The sequence below is a fragment of the Meleagris gallopavo genome, chromosome 27 (assembly GCF_905368555.1).
Source record: "Meleagris gallopavo chromosome 27, MGAL_WU_HG_1.1, whole genome shotgun sequence".
Classification (NCBI taxonomy): Eukaryota; Metazoa; Chordata; class Aves; order Galliformes; family Phasianidae; genus Meleagris; species Meleagris gallopavo.
The window spans coordinates 2,009,864-2,025,359 of record NC_139430.1 but is presented as its reverse complement, the minus strand read 5'-3'; the positions used below and the strand labels follow the sequence as shown (position 1 = coordinate 2,025,359).

The following is a 15,496-nucleotide window of genomic DNA, read 5'->3' as shown; positions in this document are numbered from 1 at the left end:
AGTGGGGCCTTGTGTGGCACAGAGATCAGGGCTGGCACCAGTGGGGCCTTGTGTGGCACAGAGATCAGGGCTGGCACCAGTGGGGCCTTGTGTGGCACAGAGATCAGGGCTGGCACCAGTGGGGCCTTGTGTGGCACAGAGATCAGGGCTGGCACCAGTGGGGCCTTGCGTGGCACAGAGATCAGGGCTGGCACCAGTGGGGCCTTGTGTGGCACAGAGATCAGGACTGACACCAGTGGGGCCTTGTGTGGCACAGAGATCAGGGCTGGCACCAATGGGGCCTTGTGTGGCACAGAGATCAGGGCTGGCTCCAGTGGGGCCGTGCGTGGCACAGAGATCAGGGCTGGCACCAGTGGGGCCTTGCGTGGCACAGAGATCAGGGCTGGCACCAGTGGGGCCTTGCGTGGCACAGAGATCAGGGCTGGCACCAGTGGGGCCTTGCGTGGCACAGAGATCAGGGCTGGCACCAGTGGGGCCTTGTGTGGCACAGAGATCAGGGCTGGCACCAGTGGGGCCTTGTGTGGCACAGAGATCAGGGCTGGCACCAGTGGGGCTTCGCGTGGCACGGAGATCAGGGCTGGCACCAGTGGGGCCTCGCGTGGCACGGAGATCAGGGCTGGCACCAGTGGGGCCTTGTGTGGCACAGAGATCAGGGCTGGCACCAGTGGGGCCTTGTGTGGCACAGAGATCAGGGCTGGCACCAGTGGGGCCTTGTGTGGCACAGAGATCAGGGCTGGCACCAATGGGGCCTTGTGTGGCACAGAGATCAGGGCTGGCACCAGTGGGGCCTTGTGTGGCACAGAGATCAGGGCTGGCACCAGTGGGGCCTTGTGTGGCACAGAGATCAGGGCTGGCACCAGTGGGGCCTTGTGTGGCACAGAGATCAGGGCTGGCACCAATGAGGCCTCGCGTGGCACAGAGATCAGGGCTGGCACCAATGGGGCCTTGTGTGGCACAGAGATCAGGACTGACACCAGTGGGGCCTTGTGTGGCACAGAGATCAGGACTGACACCAGTGGGGCCTTGTGTGGCACAGAGATCAGGACTGACACCAGTGGGGCCTTGTGTGGCACAGAGATCAGGGCTGGCACCAGTGGAGCCTTGTGTGGCACAGAGATCAGGGCTGGCACCAATGGGGCCTTGCGTGGCACAGAGATCAGGGCTGGCACCAGTGGGGCCTTGCGTGGCACAGAGATCAGGGCTGGCACCAGTGGGGCCGTGCGTGGCACAGAGATCAGGGCTGGCACCAGTGGGGCCTTGCGTGGCACAGAGATCAGGGCTGGCACCAGTGGGGCCTTGCGTGGCACAGAGATCAGGGCTGGCACCAGTGGGGCCTTGCGTGGCACAGAGATCAGGGCTGGCACCAATGGGGCCTTGCGTGGCACAGAGATCAGGGCTGGCACCAGTGGGGCCTTGTGTGGCACAGAGATCAGGGCTGGCACCAGTGGGGCCTTGTGTGGCACAGAGATCAGGGCTGGCACCAGTGGGGCCTTGTGTGGCACAGAGATCAGGGCTGGCACCAGTGGGGCCTTGTGTGGCACAGAGATCAGGGCTGGCACCAGTGGGGCCTTGTGTGGCACAGAGATCAGGGCTGGCACCAGTGGGGCCTTGTGTGGCACAGAGATCAGGGCTGGCACCAGTGGGGCCTCGCGTGGCACAGAGATCAGGGCTGGCACCAATGGGGCCTCGCGTGGCACAGAGATCAGGGCTGGCACCAATGGGGCCTCGCGTGGCACAGAGATCAGGGCTGGCACCAATGGGGCCTCGCGTGGCACAGGGATACAGGGATTCAGGGCTGGCACCAATGGGGCCTCGCGTGGCACAGGGATACAGGGATTCAGGGCTGGCACCAATGGGGCCTTGCACAGCACAGGGATTCAGCAGACAGCAGTGGATCCTTGCATGGCACAGGGATTCAGGGTTGGCAGCAATGAAGCCAAGCTCTTGGGATGAGGCACTCGGTGCAGCAGGAGGGGTTTGAGCCCCTCCGCTCCCTGCCTGGCCCAGTCCTGACTGCTGCAAGCTTTTAAGTCTGAGAAAATCTCTCTGACTGCAGTCAGGGGGAGAAGGGGGGGGGTCCTTAATCGCAGGGCCCAGCTGAGGCCTCAGACAGGCACGCTGAGTGCCACGTGCGCGCCTGGCTGCGGATCACGCCGGCTTTGCTCCTCGCTGTCGCTTCTCGTTTCCCGAAGCCCAGCTGATGTGCCAGCTCCTGGTGAGGGACGGGGACGGGGCAGGGCTGTGGGGACCGGGATGCTCCAGGTCAGGCAGCACATCCTCTGCTTTCCCTGGCCGTGTGGCAGCGGGGCTGGCTCCTGCCTTGCTCCCCGTTCCGTTGCTGCAGGAGGTGCGGGGGCACCGTGTCCTGTTCCTTTCCATCCTTCCCCAAAGTCAGGAGTTGTTTAGATTGCAGCCACCCTCCTTTAAGGGAAGTTGGCTGCATCCTGACCGAGCATCGCTTCCTCTCACATGCTCGGGGTTTCCTGCTGCTCTCCCACCCTCCTCGGGTTTAAACCCTCTCCTGAACAGGGTGTTAGCAGCCACCAAACTAGCACTGGACCAGCAAAGGCCTTTTTTTTTTTCTTTTTGTTTCTGAGGTGATGTTCTCACCCTGGTTTTATCCTTTGAAACTTTTTTTGGGGTGAAGGAATGCAGTTGCAATGGACTTTAAATGAGAAGAGGTCGTTTTCCGTTGCATTTCAGCACTGCAGGTTTTAGGAAGGAGGGATTTCCTTTATGTTTTGTGAACGGAGATGGGTGGGACAGCTGGCCATGATGCCTGCGAGGAGAAACACCGCAGCATGGGCACAGCCCCTTATTAGACACCAGAGAGTCTCCCCAGCACAGCTCCTGTTGCACGCATCTGTAGGAAACACGGCTTCATTGCTTCCATGGCTCATGGAACAATGTTTTCCACTTTGCCTCTGAAAGAGAAAGAGAGAGGGGGAGGAAAATCTCTTTTTTAAGCAAGGAGGGAGACTCAACTTTCCAGCTGCCTCGGTGAAACAAAAGATTTGGGGAAAGAATTTTGCAAAAATACAGTTTCCAAAAAAAGGCAAAGGCCGTCCCTTCCCCACTGCAAGAGCATGGCACATTTTTTTTGCGTGTGTCGTACGAAATACAAACAAGGGCATGCACAGAAATAGCAAAATAACTGGGAAGAATCCTCAGGAGCCTTCAAAGAGTGGCCTTGAGAACCTCCCTTTGGCTCAGCCCTCGAGTTGAGCCCCAGCTCAACTGGTGTCTGGGCAGCAGGGATTGCATGTGCTGCCAGCCGTGCCAACAGAGTGCGTTCTGCTGGAGCTGCCCCTCCTGTGCAAAGGGGAAACGAATGGCACTAATGAGCAGGATTTGGGGCTGTGGCAGCACCAAGTGGGGCTTCGCACCCCCCCGTGCTCTGCTGCTGCGTGTAAAGGCATCACTGGGGGTGCAATCCAAAGAAGGAGCGTAAAGCTTGTGGACGTGAGGCGTGCGTTCTGACAGCATTTCTTTTGGAGAGGTGGTGTCAGAATCTGCTGGTTTTCCTCGCTGCTGCTGCTGCTGCTGCTGAATTTACCATGTGAGCACGATGGCTGGCAAAACGGCGTTGGTTTCTGCAAGCCTGAATGACGTAGAAAGAGGCTCACGTTGAAGCACGGGGTGAAAATACTGAGGGGTTTCAGCTGGAGGGAGGGGAGCTGCAGTGGGAGGAAAACAGCTCCTGGAGGATTTACACTGCCCGTGTGGCTCCAGGTAGAGCAGAACGGCTCCAGGATGTTTTGGCCTTGAAGCAGAGATGTTTATAGCTGTTTAGGAAGGGAAGAGGAGAATTGTCAAGGCCTTTATTTTTCCCCCTTCTGAATTTGGCATGAAAAGGGATCAAGAATTCCAGGAAATTCTGTAGCTTTGACTTAAAAAAAAAAATAAAAATAAAAATTGGCAAGTGATGGTTCCATAATAACGCCTAATTGCTTTTGGTATTTTGAAAATAAAATGATTAAATGTGCACGCGTAACGCAATCTGCAGATTGGCTACTGCATGTGAAAAGAGGGACTTTTTGCTCAAACCCTGCTTGGGTTTTTGCTGAGTGCCCATCCTGCCGAGCTCCTGCATAAGGGAGCACGGATGACCAGGACCTGTGTCTGCTTTTTGGCTCTGTTTCCTATGTGCAATAACATCTTATCTATTATTTCTAGCAGGAGGGTGCATCCCATCCTTGAGGTTCGTTTCCCCTCCTTGTCGTTGTGCTGACTGGAGGTGACAAAACCCTCATCTGAGCTCGTGTGGCTCCGAATTCAGCACCACCATACGCTGATCTTTTGAGATCTAGGGAGTTTTTCCCTCCATCCGTCCGTCTGTCCATCCATCCCTATCATTTAATGCCACCTTTTGTGCACAGGTGTGCTGCAGGGGCATTCCAGGAGAACCCCACCAGTCCCGGGTCTCAAACTGTCCCGATTGTGTTTTCAGACATTAAGAAAGAAAGGTTTTAATGGCTGTGACAGCCCGGAGCCCGACGGAGATGACTCGATAGACCAGAGCCCCTTGATGGAGGATAAATACCGTAAAGGCAGCGAGGATCTGGATATCCTGTTCAAGCGATACGGTGTAAGTAGCTGCTGTATGGCCAGGAAGCCTTCATTATTCTGTTTTTCTTCTGTTCGATTTCCCCCCAACCTCGTCCCCACTCCTTCCCCAACACCCCTGCTGCCCCCCCTTCCCCCCCCTTCCCCCAACGTCACACAGGCGCTGAACAAGAAGCACAGGGAATGCGAAAGCCCGGAAGGGGATGAAGTGTTTGCACTGACCCCGCAGACGGAGGAGAAATATAAAAAGATTGATGAGGAGTTTGATAAAATGATGCAGAGTTACCGGCTCGCAGTGAGTAGCTGGTGGCCTGCAGCCTCTCCCACCCCGGCTGCCTCTGGGTGACGGGGGTCTTGCATGGCTTTGCTTTGGAGCCGTGCTGTGCCGTGGGAACCAGGGCCCTGAATGCACCCAGAGGGGCAGGAAGCTGGGGGAAAAAAGGGGGGAAAGTGGCACCAGGGGCTGTTGGGGACCCTCTGGTCTCCCTCCTGGAGAAGTGGGAGCAGCCCCTGGGCGACTCAGCCAGCTCCAGCATCCCTGGGCTCTGGGTCAGAGCTGCCTCTGCCCCTTGGCCATGAGCAGTGGCTTTGAGTCTCCCTGGCCACCTTTTGCCCCCATAAAGGGTTTTCCCTGGGTTAAGAGCCCCAGGCCCCCGTGAGCTAGCGGGGAGGAGCACTGGGTCAGCCCACTTTGGGCCGTTTTGCCTTAATTCCACCCAAATCCATCAAACCCTCAGGGCAGCTGGTGGCCGTGGCAGAAATCCAGTGAGGTTTTAGCCCGTGATCCCGGGCCCGTCAGCGGGGTGGCATCAGGACAACGCTGGAAGGGATTTGTGTCAGAAGACGGGAGGGGGAACGCGTGTCAAATTAGTTGTTAGCAGTGGGAGCGAGGGCTGTTGGTGCAGGCAAACCTCCTTCAGTGGGATTAGCCCTGTGTCACTGCAGCCATCCTTAACGCTGCTGGGAGCAGGGAGGCTAATATTCAAGGGCTGGATGCAGCGATAGGAAATTACACAGCCCCCTCCCCCCCTTAAAAAAAAATAATAATAAAAAAAATATATATATATCAATATATCAGCCCTTCCACCCTTTGCGAGCCCACACAGGTTAAAAATTCTGGCTTTTCAAGAAAATTGGGTCTTGAAATCCATCCCCCTTGGTTTTGCTGACTCAGCTTGCAGGGCACGGTGTGCACGAGGCGTTTTGCCTCGGTGGCAACTTGCTCGTTAGGGAAGATATTTTGACCCCATCAGGGCTTGCCTGGGGTGGAGGCACAGCTGTGTCCACTTGCAGCCCCTGCACGGCCCTGGCCTGCCTGTGGTTTTGGGCAGGGGGCATTCGGGTGCTGGGGGTTGAAGGCAGAGCATCCAGCTCCCCGACAAAACCCCTTGTGCAGTGGGGATGGAGAGCAGTTCCAGCAGAGCGCGTGCTGCTGAAGGTGATGCTTTTCCTTTTTAACCAGCTGGAGTGTTTTTGTGTGTGATAGAACTAACTGGGCTCGTTAGCTAACAGCAGCCGTGTTCGCTACGGAGAGTCCTGTGCGCTCGGAGCGTGTTTGCAATGGCTTTTGACAAAATCAGACATCATTAGGGCTTGGCTGATGTGTGCATCTTCTCCCCAGATTTTGGACTGAAGTGTGAGCGTGTCCAGGCAGCCCCTGCGCCCCAGCTACCCCCAGCCACTGGTGCTGGGTCCCAGTCGCACGCTGGCCTGGCAGCAGCATGGAGATGCAGGGGCTGGATGCTGCTCTCTGATCGTCCTCGCTGAGGATGTGAGGCACCGGGTTTGCTCTTCATTCCCTCTTCTGGGAACGCACGCACACGTGCTTACAGTGATTCATTGCACAATGCTGCCGCACTGTTCACACACCTGACAAAACCTGCCAGGCTCCCCGTGGCCCCCCACCTTTTTTTTTTTGTTGTTGTTGTTTGCAGCTAAGCAGGGCCAGGGCTGTGTTAAGGCTTGTAGAGCCCTGGGAGGGGACATGTCAGTCCCCAGAGCCCTTGGAGCCGTGCTGCAGCACCAGCTTGGGGCCACAGGATCTCTGAAGGACAGGATGCCCTTGAGCGGGTGGGAGGGTTTCCAGCAGTGAGCTCGGTGAGCACCGTCCCTTCTTCCCTCCTCTCCTCTCCTCTCCCCTTAAAGGAATTCAGCCACCAGGAACAGCACCCCATAACACCGTGGTGCCGGGTACTTGGCTCCCTCCACGCCTGCTGGTGTGTTTGATGGGGACGCTGGGTGTTGCCTGGTGGCACTGAGTGCTCTGCTTTCCCAGCCCTCGGCAAATTAAAGTGGGATTTTAACAAAGCCCCTGCTAAAGCCTCTAAGCAGGTGCCTGTTCCTGTTAATGAAGAGCAAATCAGTGACATAAGAAAGGCTGATGGGATAATCACGGTGAGTCTGGTTCCTGTGGGGACGCTGGTAGGTGAAGCTGGTCCTCGACCTGCAGACAAGGATAGGGCTTGAGCCGTCCTCCTGCTCCCACCGGGTCACCTCCTCCTCCTGCCTCACAACTCCTGGTGGTGGAAGGACAGACCTCAGTGTCACCTGGAGGGCACGAGGCGGTGCGAACCTGTCCCTGGCACTCAGTGCCACTCTGCAGAGGGGCTTCGAGGGGCAGCCCACAGCACTTCTCCCCTCTTTGATGCTTTAAGCTCTGAAAACATGACGGGTAAATAAATATGGCCTAAAAGAAAGAGGTGGCAAATCTGTGATGTGTCTAAGCAGACCCTGTGCTGTTCCACAGGAGTCTGTCTGGGCTCCTGTGCCAGTGCTGCCCCAAGATGCTCAGATGGATGGGTACAGATGGGAGCGCAGCAGTGCGGAGGCTTGGGGTGGCCACACTGACTCCACTGCAGCCGTGGGACGGTGCTGCCCATCCCAGGCAGGATCTGCCCCCCCTTGCTGGGATCCCGCAAAGTGAGCACCTCCTTCTGCCTGCTCCCCTTCACCTCCTGCTCTCTCTCTTCAGTCTGCAGTGCCCACGCCAAACTTTGCCATGCCAGTGACGGTTCCTGTGACCAACCAGAACACGCTGCAGTTCAGCAGCCCGGGCAGCTCGTTGGTGACCCAATCCCTGGTGACCTCGTCGCTGACTGACCCCCGGCTCCTCTCACCACAGCAGCCAGCACTGCAGAGGAACACCGTGTCCCCAGGGTTGCCGCAGCGGCCAGCCAGCGCAGGTGAGTGGTCCTACATCCCCTCTGCAATAAGTCCAAAGCTCCAAGTGACCGCTCCTTGCCCAGGGAGCACCCTTGCTTTTCCAGATCAGGATATTTCACATCAGGCAGTGCGAGGGGGCTGAGTCACCCGGTGTCGTTTCCAGCCCAGGTTTGGCTGCTTGTGTCCCAGCGCCGCCAAGGACGTGGGACCGCTGCCTGAAAAGGGCTATTTATTTTTTATTTTATTTTATTTTTTGCCTCAGCCTGCGGTGGCTGCAGTTGGTCGCTGAGTGATTACTCACACAGACCTGCTGACAGATCCGAGGAGTGGTCCTTTCCAGCAGGGACTGGCGTGGGGTGGTGAGAGCAGGTTGGGGAAAGGCTCTCGTCACCCGCGCTCCCTGCAGCGAGGGGGACATGTGACCGCAGCCCGACGCTCCTGCGGTGCCATCATAAATAATAATAGCACGCAGAAAGCCCCTGCCTGCTATTTTGATCCTTGCAGATGGTCTGTAAAAATCGTTTGGGCTGCAAATGGCAGAGGCAGTGTTGGTTTGGCTGCCCAGGCTCTCTGAAAGCCTGGAGGAGCTGGGACTGAGGAGCAGGGCCCCAGGTTTCAGAGGAAAAGGGATCTTTTTGCTGGTCTCAAAGAGCAGCATCTCCCTCCTGCACTGCGGCTCTGTCTGTAGGCATCACCCCTGCCCTCTTGCTGGCCTCTGCAGAAAAAAAGAGGCTTTGCTGTCAAGCAGAGCCTGCTCGGCGCTTGCAGTTTCCATCCAGCTCACGAAACATTTGTTTCAAGGGGGAATAATTTTGTGGTTGCGAGCACTGAGGTGTTCCAAGTCCAACCATCTGCATTTCATTCACTCACTGCCTGGGATACGGAAGAAATCCTGTTTATAGGAGCCAAACCCTTGCATGTGAGACAAGCTATTTCTTTTATATATATATATATATATATAAATATATATATATTTTTTTTAACAATGCAGTCAAGAGGAGTGCAGAGAGCTGCGTTATTGTTTCCAAAGCAAAGGCAGTGCCTGCTCAGTGCTCACTGGTGCCGTCTGCTCAAGGACTTCAGTGCAACCAAGACCCTGCTTTGCATCCCCATCCCCTGAAGGGAGCACGGTGCTTGCCATGCTCTAGGCACTCTGTACCCTTTTGCCAAGCTGTAAAATGTTTCTGGGACCACGACAGCCGTGATCACGCTTTCACATGGGGAAGAAATGCCTTTCTTGCGCAGCAGCACTCCGGCATTTCTGCTTTCAGGGGCCTGCTGCCAGCCTGAGCCCTGCTTTGACAACAGTGGCTGGAGGCAGTTTCCTGTCTCGGGGTGATGGAGCTGGATCTGTTATTGGGCAGCCTGAGGCCCCTGCTGGCTCTTCCCAGTGCTGTGCAAGCATTCACCTTCGTGCAGCAGAGCCACGGAAGGCAGCGTTGCAGCAGCGCTGGCAGCGTTAGGGGTGGTTTCCATTCGCTGCAAACCTTACAGGGCAGATAGTGTTTCACACTGTGCTGTTGGGGCTCATTTCCCTGCAGCGCAGCCCCTGTGTACCTCCAGAAGGCTTGGAACAAAATAGCCACAGTGTTTTCCAAGCCGTGTGCTTTGGACCAGGCCCCTGTGCCGCCTGGCTGCTGCCCAAAGGAAACGGATCTGCCTGGATATTGTTTCCAAACCTGATCACCAGGAATGCTGCTCATTTTGCCCAGGACTTTCTCGCCGGGAATGCAGCACTGCTGATTTTCCTTTGCCTTCCTCCCGCCCCCAGGAGCGATGCTCAGCGTGGCCCTGACCCCATGTTTCTGGTTGTTTTGTAGGGGCGATGCTTGGGGGTGACCTGAACAACACCAACGGAGCTTGCCCAAGTCCTGTGGGTAAGTGAGGAGTGGTGTGGGGCTGGCACTAGCAGGCTGGGCTCTTTTCTCTCTTCTGTGCCTCCATTTCCCATAAATAACGCAGGAATGTGCGTTTTCCTTTCAACCCAACACATTTGGTGAATGGAGAAGTGCTAAGGAGGGTTTGGCAGCGAGAGGCTTTGGCGGAGATGCTCCAGGCCGGCCTCTCTGCAATGTTCCATCAGAGATACAGGGAGGTGATGTGCTTCGTGGGGCTGAGATTCGTCCTTGCTCTTTGGGAGAGCTACAAACCGAGGAGCTTTGGCTTTTGGCAGGCAAAAGAGGACCTGATTTGGGCAGCCCTGGCTTTAGCACCCCGAGCTGAAACCCACTCCTCCGCTGACCTCAGCTGAGTCACTTAACACCTGATTCCTCCATGCACTTGGGCCCTGTAAAGGAACTTTACAGCAAGGAAAAAAGCTCATTAGGGCCCCTTTCCACTGCGAGAGCCCCAGCACTAACTCAACTCAGACCGTGTGGCTTAGCTCCCTGGCTATAAAATGAGCTAATAATGCCTCCTGCCCCCGGCTTGGGTCAGCCAACACGCAGCCTCTGGCACCTGCTGTCCCAGGCGAGCAGAGCCCTGCACCCCGATTGTCCCTTTTGATGCTGCTTTTGCCAGAGGCTCACTCTGGAGAAGCCTGGCATTTGGCATTAGCCCCAGCGAAACCCAAACTGGTTCGGAAGCAGTTCTTCAGCTCCTCCAGCCCGTGTGGGGATGGGGTGGCTCCTGCTAGAAGGGAAGGAGGCTGTGGTGCTGCAGCTCCCCACCCTGCTGCCCCCCAAAGCCACCCGCCGCCCCCACGTCAGCTGTTGCGAGCAGCCGTGGCAGCGCGGAGCTTGGCAGAGCTGCTGAATGTCAGCATTGACGTCACCGCAGCACCGCAGCATTCCCTGCGTTCCTGCCGCCGCTCCAGGAAACGGGCGTGAGGAGTGGGGACGGCCAGCCCTGCCTGCCCTCCATCCGTGGGGCTCCCTGCCCCGGCACTGAGCCCAGGGGGTTTCTGAGTACCTGGAGCATCTCGTCCTCCTGTCCTCCTCTTCCTCGCACGCTCTGCAGGATTGAGGTTACCTGCAGCTTCTGAGTCATCAGCCACGGGTGGCTGTGGCCTGGATTCTGCAGCGATGCAGGCAGCGTGCCGTGCAGCACCTTGCATCTGGAGGAAACACCCCTGTGCTCACTGTGTCCATCGGCCTCCCTGCATTTGGGCATCTTTACGCTTTTAAGATGTTGCATTTGTGCGTTTTTTCCCTGTGCAGAGCAGCATGCAGTTGTTCCGGCTAGGCACAGCCTGGCAGGAACGGGGCAGGTGTTTTATTTCATTGGACACATCCATGCCAACCCCAGAGCACCGGTGTCCTGCCCACCCACCCCAACTGCTGCCCACAGTCGTGTGGCAGCATACCCATACCTCGAATCTGTGGTTGCTGCACGCCTGCGCGTTGGTGTTAATGCCATCTCGGCAACGACAGCATCAAGTTTTAACTTCCCTTTAGGCTCTGTTCCCATCTCGGGGTTGGGGACGAGGCTGTGTCCTCACCAGGTTCATCCCATCCCCAGTGTGCCTGGCCTGGGGCGGCAGTGGGCACCTGCCATGGCTGCAGCATTGCCGCTGCCAGCTGAAATGCAGATGTAGAGCAATGGTAGATGTGATTAATAATGCAATCAGCGACCTATTTTTCCTGGTCTAACGTGCAGTGAATATGAGGGCTGAATCCTGGTGATTGCTAAACGCCTTTCTATCTTTGGGGCCTATTCATAAAAATAAAAAAAAAAAAGCCCTCATCAGAACAGTAATCTGATCCAATTTATTCCTTTCCTGATGTTCATCAAATCTTTTCCTTTTTTTTCTTCCTTTCCTTTCTTCTTCTTTTTTTTTTTTTTGCCTTCTCCTCTTTGCACATAAAATCCTTAAGTGGGGCAGCGGGAGGAGGAGGAGGAGGAGGAGGAGGAGGAACTCTCAGATCTTCAAAAGGGCAGCGGGATCAGTGCGCCAGGTCTTCCGCTCTGCCCACAGCCCTTTCTGCAGCTCCGCTTCCAAAAAGCAGCTTCAAAAAGCGAACGTGAGAGTAATTATCTGCCTCGACAGGGCCCTGCTGCCCTGCTACGAGGTCGCGCTGAAGGCAGCACTGCAGCGTTGCGGTGATGCCCGTGGGCTCCTGCAGGCGAGGAGCCGCTCAGTGCCCGGGGCTGGGATCTGCATCCCTGCTCTGCACACCCAGGCCGGCTTGGCAGGGTTCACCATCACCACGCGTTCACCTTGTGGCCTTTCTCCCGCAGGCAACGGCTACGTGAGTGCTCGTGCCTCCCCTGGTCTCCTTCCCGTCTCCAACGGCAGCACTTTGGGCAAGATCATCCCAGCCAAGTCCCCTCCACCGCCACCCCACAGCACGCAGCTCGCCACCAACAGCCGCAAGCCGGACCTGCGCGTCATCACCTCGCAGAGCGGCAAAGGGCTGATGCACCACCTGGTGAGCAGCGCCGCGTGGCACTGCAGGGAGCTTTTGGCACCAGCGTGGGGTTTGGTACAGGCACGGCTTCCCCGCTGTGCCGGTGGGAGCTGGGAGGATTTCCCTTTGCGTTTCCCTTTGCACCGAACCCTCCGCGTGCCCCTAATTGTGCACGAGTGTCACCGGGGTGCGGCGGCGGGTGAGGGCAGAGGGTTTAATGGTGCCTCTTGGTTTTCTCCCCGTTCCTGTGCGGGCAGACGGAGGATCACTTGGCTCTGGTGAGTGATGCTGAGAGTGCATTGTGGCGGGTTTGTGACGTGGGCCGCTTTTCCCCGTTTGTCCCTGCATCCCATCCTTGGCCAGGCAGCCCCTCTGCTGGGAGCTGGCAGCGTCGATGTCACTGCCCCCTTCCTAAAGGAGCTGAAAAACCCCCTTGTTTTTAGCCAAATCAGAAGGAAGGGCTGAGCTGCAGGCTGTCACGCGAGCTGTCAGGTGTTTCGTCCTCCCTAGGGACTCAGCCCACGTGCCTTTGTGCCACACAGCCAACCTGGGCACTGCTGTCCCCGTGGGGGGCGTGGGGAAACCTGGTCCGCAGCAGGGATGGGGAGTAGCACAGGCTCTTTCCTATTTTCCTATCAGCCTGTGTGAATCCATTGCCTGGCTCACGCGTGCACCAGCCCCTTGTTTGTGCACGGGGGCAATTTTCTGTGTTATTTTTACTGCTTTTTTTTTTTTTTTTTTTTCTTTTTTTTTTTCTTCCTTTCTGCCAGCAAAGTGAACACCACCTTGTTTGTGGCAATGATTCACCCTTTTCTGTTGCTATTCTGGTTCAGGGCAGATGGGCGACAGGTCAGCGCAGTGAGGAAAGGACGAGAGCCACTGTAGGATGCAGCAAACACAGCCAGGGAAAAGCTTTCCAAAAGCACAGGAGTGAGGCAGGACCTCTCGCAGCCTGCAAGGAGATACTTGGCCAGGGCCAGGGCTGGCTGAGGCTTTTACAGACTTGAATTCTGCTCCTCTCCGTGGCCTACAAACCTCCCTTCCCTACCCGAATCTCTGGCAGCACCCGTGCCTCAGTTTCCCCACCTGCAGCCTCCAAACAGCCAGCACCTCCACTTCACCCTTCCCTCTGCCGCAGGGCATTGCCTGAAGGAGCAGCTCGCTTTAGGCAAAAATCAGCCAGGTTAGCATGAATAGTTTTAATTGGAGCTGCCAGGCTGACTCTGCTGGTAGCAAAACGTGGTCCTTGCCCAACCCCAGCTGGCAGCGAGGTGACAGAATCCAGGAGGGGGACGGGGAGCTTGGCACAGCTCTGCAGGTGGGGGCCATCTGCAGTCACCCACCTCCCTGCATCCTCTCCCTGCATGTTGCTCCCAGCTCTCACCTTAGCTCTCCTTTCCCTGGGCTGTCACCCGCCTGCTCTCCCCAGGAGGCTCCCAGCCACCCCCATGTAAGCCGTGCTGCTGCTTTTAGTGGGATCAGGCAGGTGACACCCCTCCGTGTTTCTGCATGCCATGGGCTGTTTCCCATTGGAAGCATAGGGCAGAATCTGTTCCAGCAGTGCACGACTGTGTCACCTGGGAGCACGCCTGCATGGTTTTGTAACAAGCCCGAGTGGCAGCTTGCGACTCAGGGTGTTTTGCAACCTATGTGTGGCATCTTGCACATGTCAGCACCTTTTGCCTGCGTGGTTCAGGATTAAAACGAGGTGCTGCCTTGCAGCATGGCAAGGCCACACGCACCTGAGACTGCAGGGGATGAGCCCCTGGTGATGGCGTTTCCCTTCAGCATCCCTGCCCTGTGGGCACCCCCTAGGGTGACTGCCAGCAGGATGCAAGCCAGGAAAACCTCTGACAGCCTTAGCTCTTCAGCAATTAGCACCCAGCTAATCGCCTTCCCCGGGTGCTCGGCAGCATGTGGGTGCTGCATACCCTCCTAGGGTAGGGTTGAGGTGCTGAGTGCACCCCAGGAGGATCCTGTGTTGGTGCAGACACCCCTGCCTGGCCCTAAAACTCCATGGCAGCCCTGGGTGCTCCTGTGCTGGTGCAGGCTGTGCCCCAGGGGATGCAGCAGCCTCGTGCCAGGCGTGCTGGGAGCTGGGCAGCGCCCCAGGCTTCACGGGGTGACGTGTGCCGGGGTGCTGCAGATTAGAGGCAAGCCTCTTGAGTCTGATTTAAATCAGATCAGCAGAGGCAGCCCAGATTATCTGCCTTGTAAACAGGGCTGAAGCTGACCCGTAGATCTGCCCACGTAACCGCCTGAAGAGCCAAGGGGAGAGGCTGGCCTGCACCCAGATGAGTGCAGGATTTTTCCACCGGGGACCCTGCTAATGCCTGAGTCACCCCGTCCTCGTGAGGGCACCAACCCCAGGGGCTGCTGAGAACCGGTTTCTAGGATGCCACAGCACCTTTACAATCCTCAGAGTTGTGCCTCACGTCTGCATCTTGTGTTGGAGGCCAGGGGCTCCACCAGTGCTGCAGGAGGAGCAGCCCTGTGCAGCACCAGGCACTGATTTTGTACCGTGATTTTCTCCCAGTGCAGTGAAGGCAATCACATGCATCCTCTGGGAAATAGTAGCTGGTTTTGTTTTAGCATGGGCAGGGGGCTGTAAGGATTTGTGCCTTACAAACAGGCACCTCGCTGCTGCAGCGCAGAGATGCCCTCCTTGCAGACAACCCCCAGCCCTGAGCAGAAAAGTGATCTGATCCAGGGGATCCAAGGGCTTGGATCCAGGGATCCAAGGGATCCCCGAGCTTCGCAGAGCTCATGGGTGTCTGTAACCTGCTGGTGTCTGTAACCTGCTGGGGTTTGGGGCTTGGGGTGCAGCGTGCCGCCTTGTAACATCCTCCATTTGCTTCCCCAGCAGAACACACAGCGGTTAGGTGTCTCCCAAGCGACTCACTCTCTAACCACGCCGGTTGTTTCTGTGGCCACCCCGAGCCTGCTGACACAGGGGCTGCCGTTCTCTGCCATGCCGACTGCGTACAACACAGGTGAGGGCACCACGGTGGAAGATGTGCCACCTCCTGCACATCACATGCCCTGCACTCCCTGAACGGCTGCGGAGCTTCTCGTGCAGCTCTCCGCTGCCAGATGTGGTGGAGGCCAAGAGTTTCACCAGATGAAAACAAAGGGGAAACTCATTGTATTAAGAATGGGAACTCGTTGCTGTGTCCAGAAAGGCTGTGAGGGGCACGGTTCTCCTGCCGTAGCCCATTACATGGTGTTGGCAGCGTGAAGATGCTTTTAAGTGGATGTTAATTGCAGCTACGCCCATCTCGAGGCTCTCTCCAAAGCTGCAAGTGATGTTGCAATAGGGGCTTAATGAAAATGAGCGTCAGGGACCCAAAAGTTTGGAAAGAATGCAGACCGTCCTGCTTGTAGGGCTGGTGAGGGGTGTGCTAGCCCAAGGCAACTCC

General features: G+C 56.9%; 1 protein-coding gene across 11 annotated transcripts in view; it reads left to right on the top strand.

Moving 5' to 3' along the window:
* The window catches only part of MEF2D (myocyte enhancer factor 2D), a 51,869-nt gene that overhangs the window by 31,431 nt on the left and 4,942 nt on the right, over window positions 1-15,496 (top strand). For 5 of the 11 annotated variants that reach the window (XM_085209574.1, XM_085209572.1, XM_085209575.1 and 2 more), the window contains 6 exons: window positions 4,451-4,588; window positions 7,538-7,748; window positions 9,549-9,605; window positions 11,908-12,098; window positions 12,335-12,355; window positions 14,941-15,070. In XM_085209574.1, the coding sequence (XP_085065700.1) occupies window positions 4,451-4,588; window positions 7,538-7,748; window positions 9,549-9,605; window positions 11,908-12,098; window positions 12,335-12,355; window positions 14,941-15,070 (748 nt within the window). Of the gene's footprint in view, window positions 1-4,450; window positions 4,589-4,726; window positions 4,862-7,537; window positions 7,749-9,548; window positions 9,606-11,907; window positions 12,099-12,334; window positions 12,356-14,940; window positions 15,071-15,496 lie in introns of all 11 variants that reach the window. The other 6 variants (XM_085209582.1, XM_085209578.1, XM_085209579.1 and 3 more) reach the window with 6 other exon arrangements.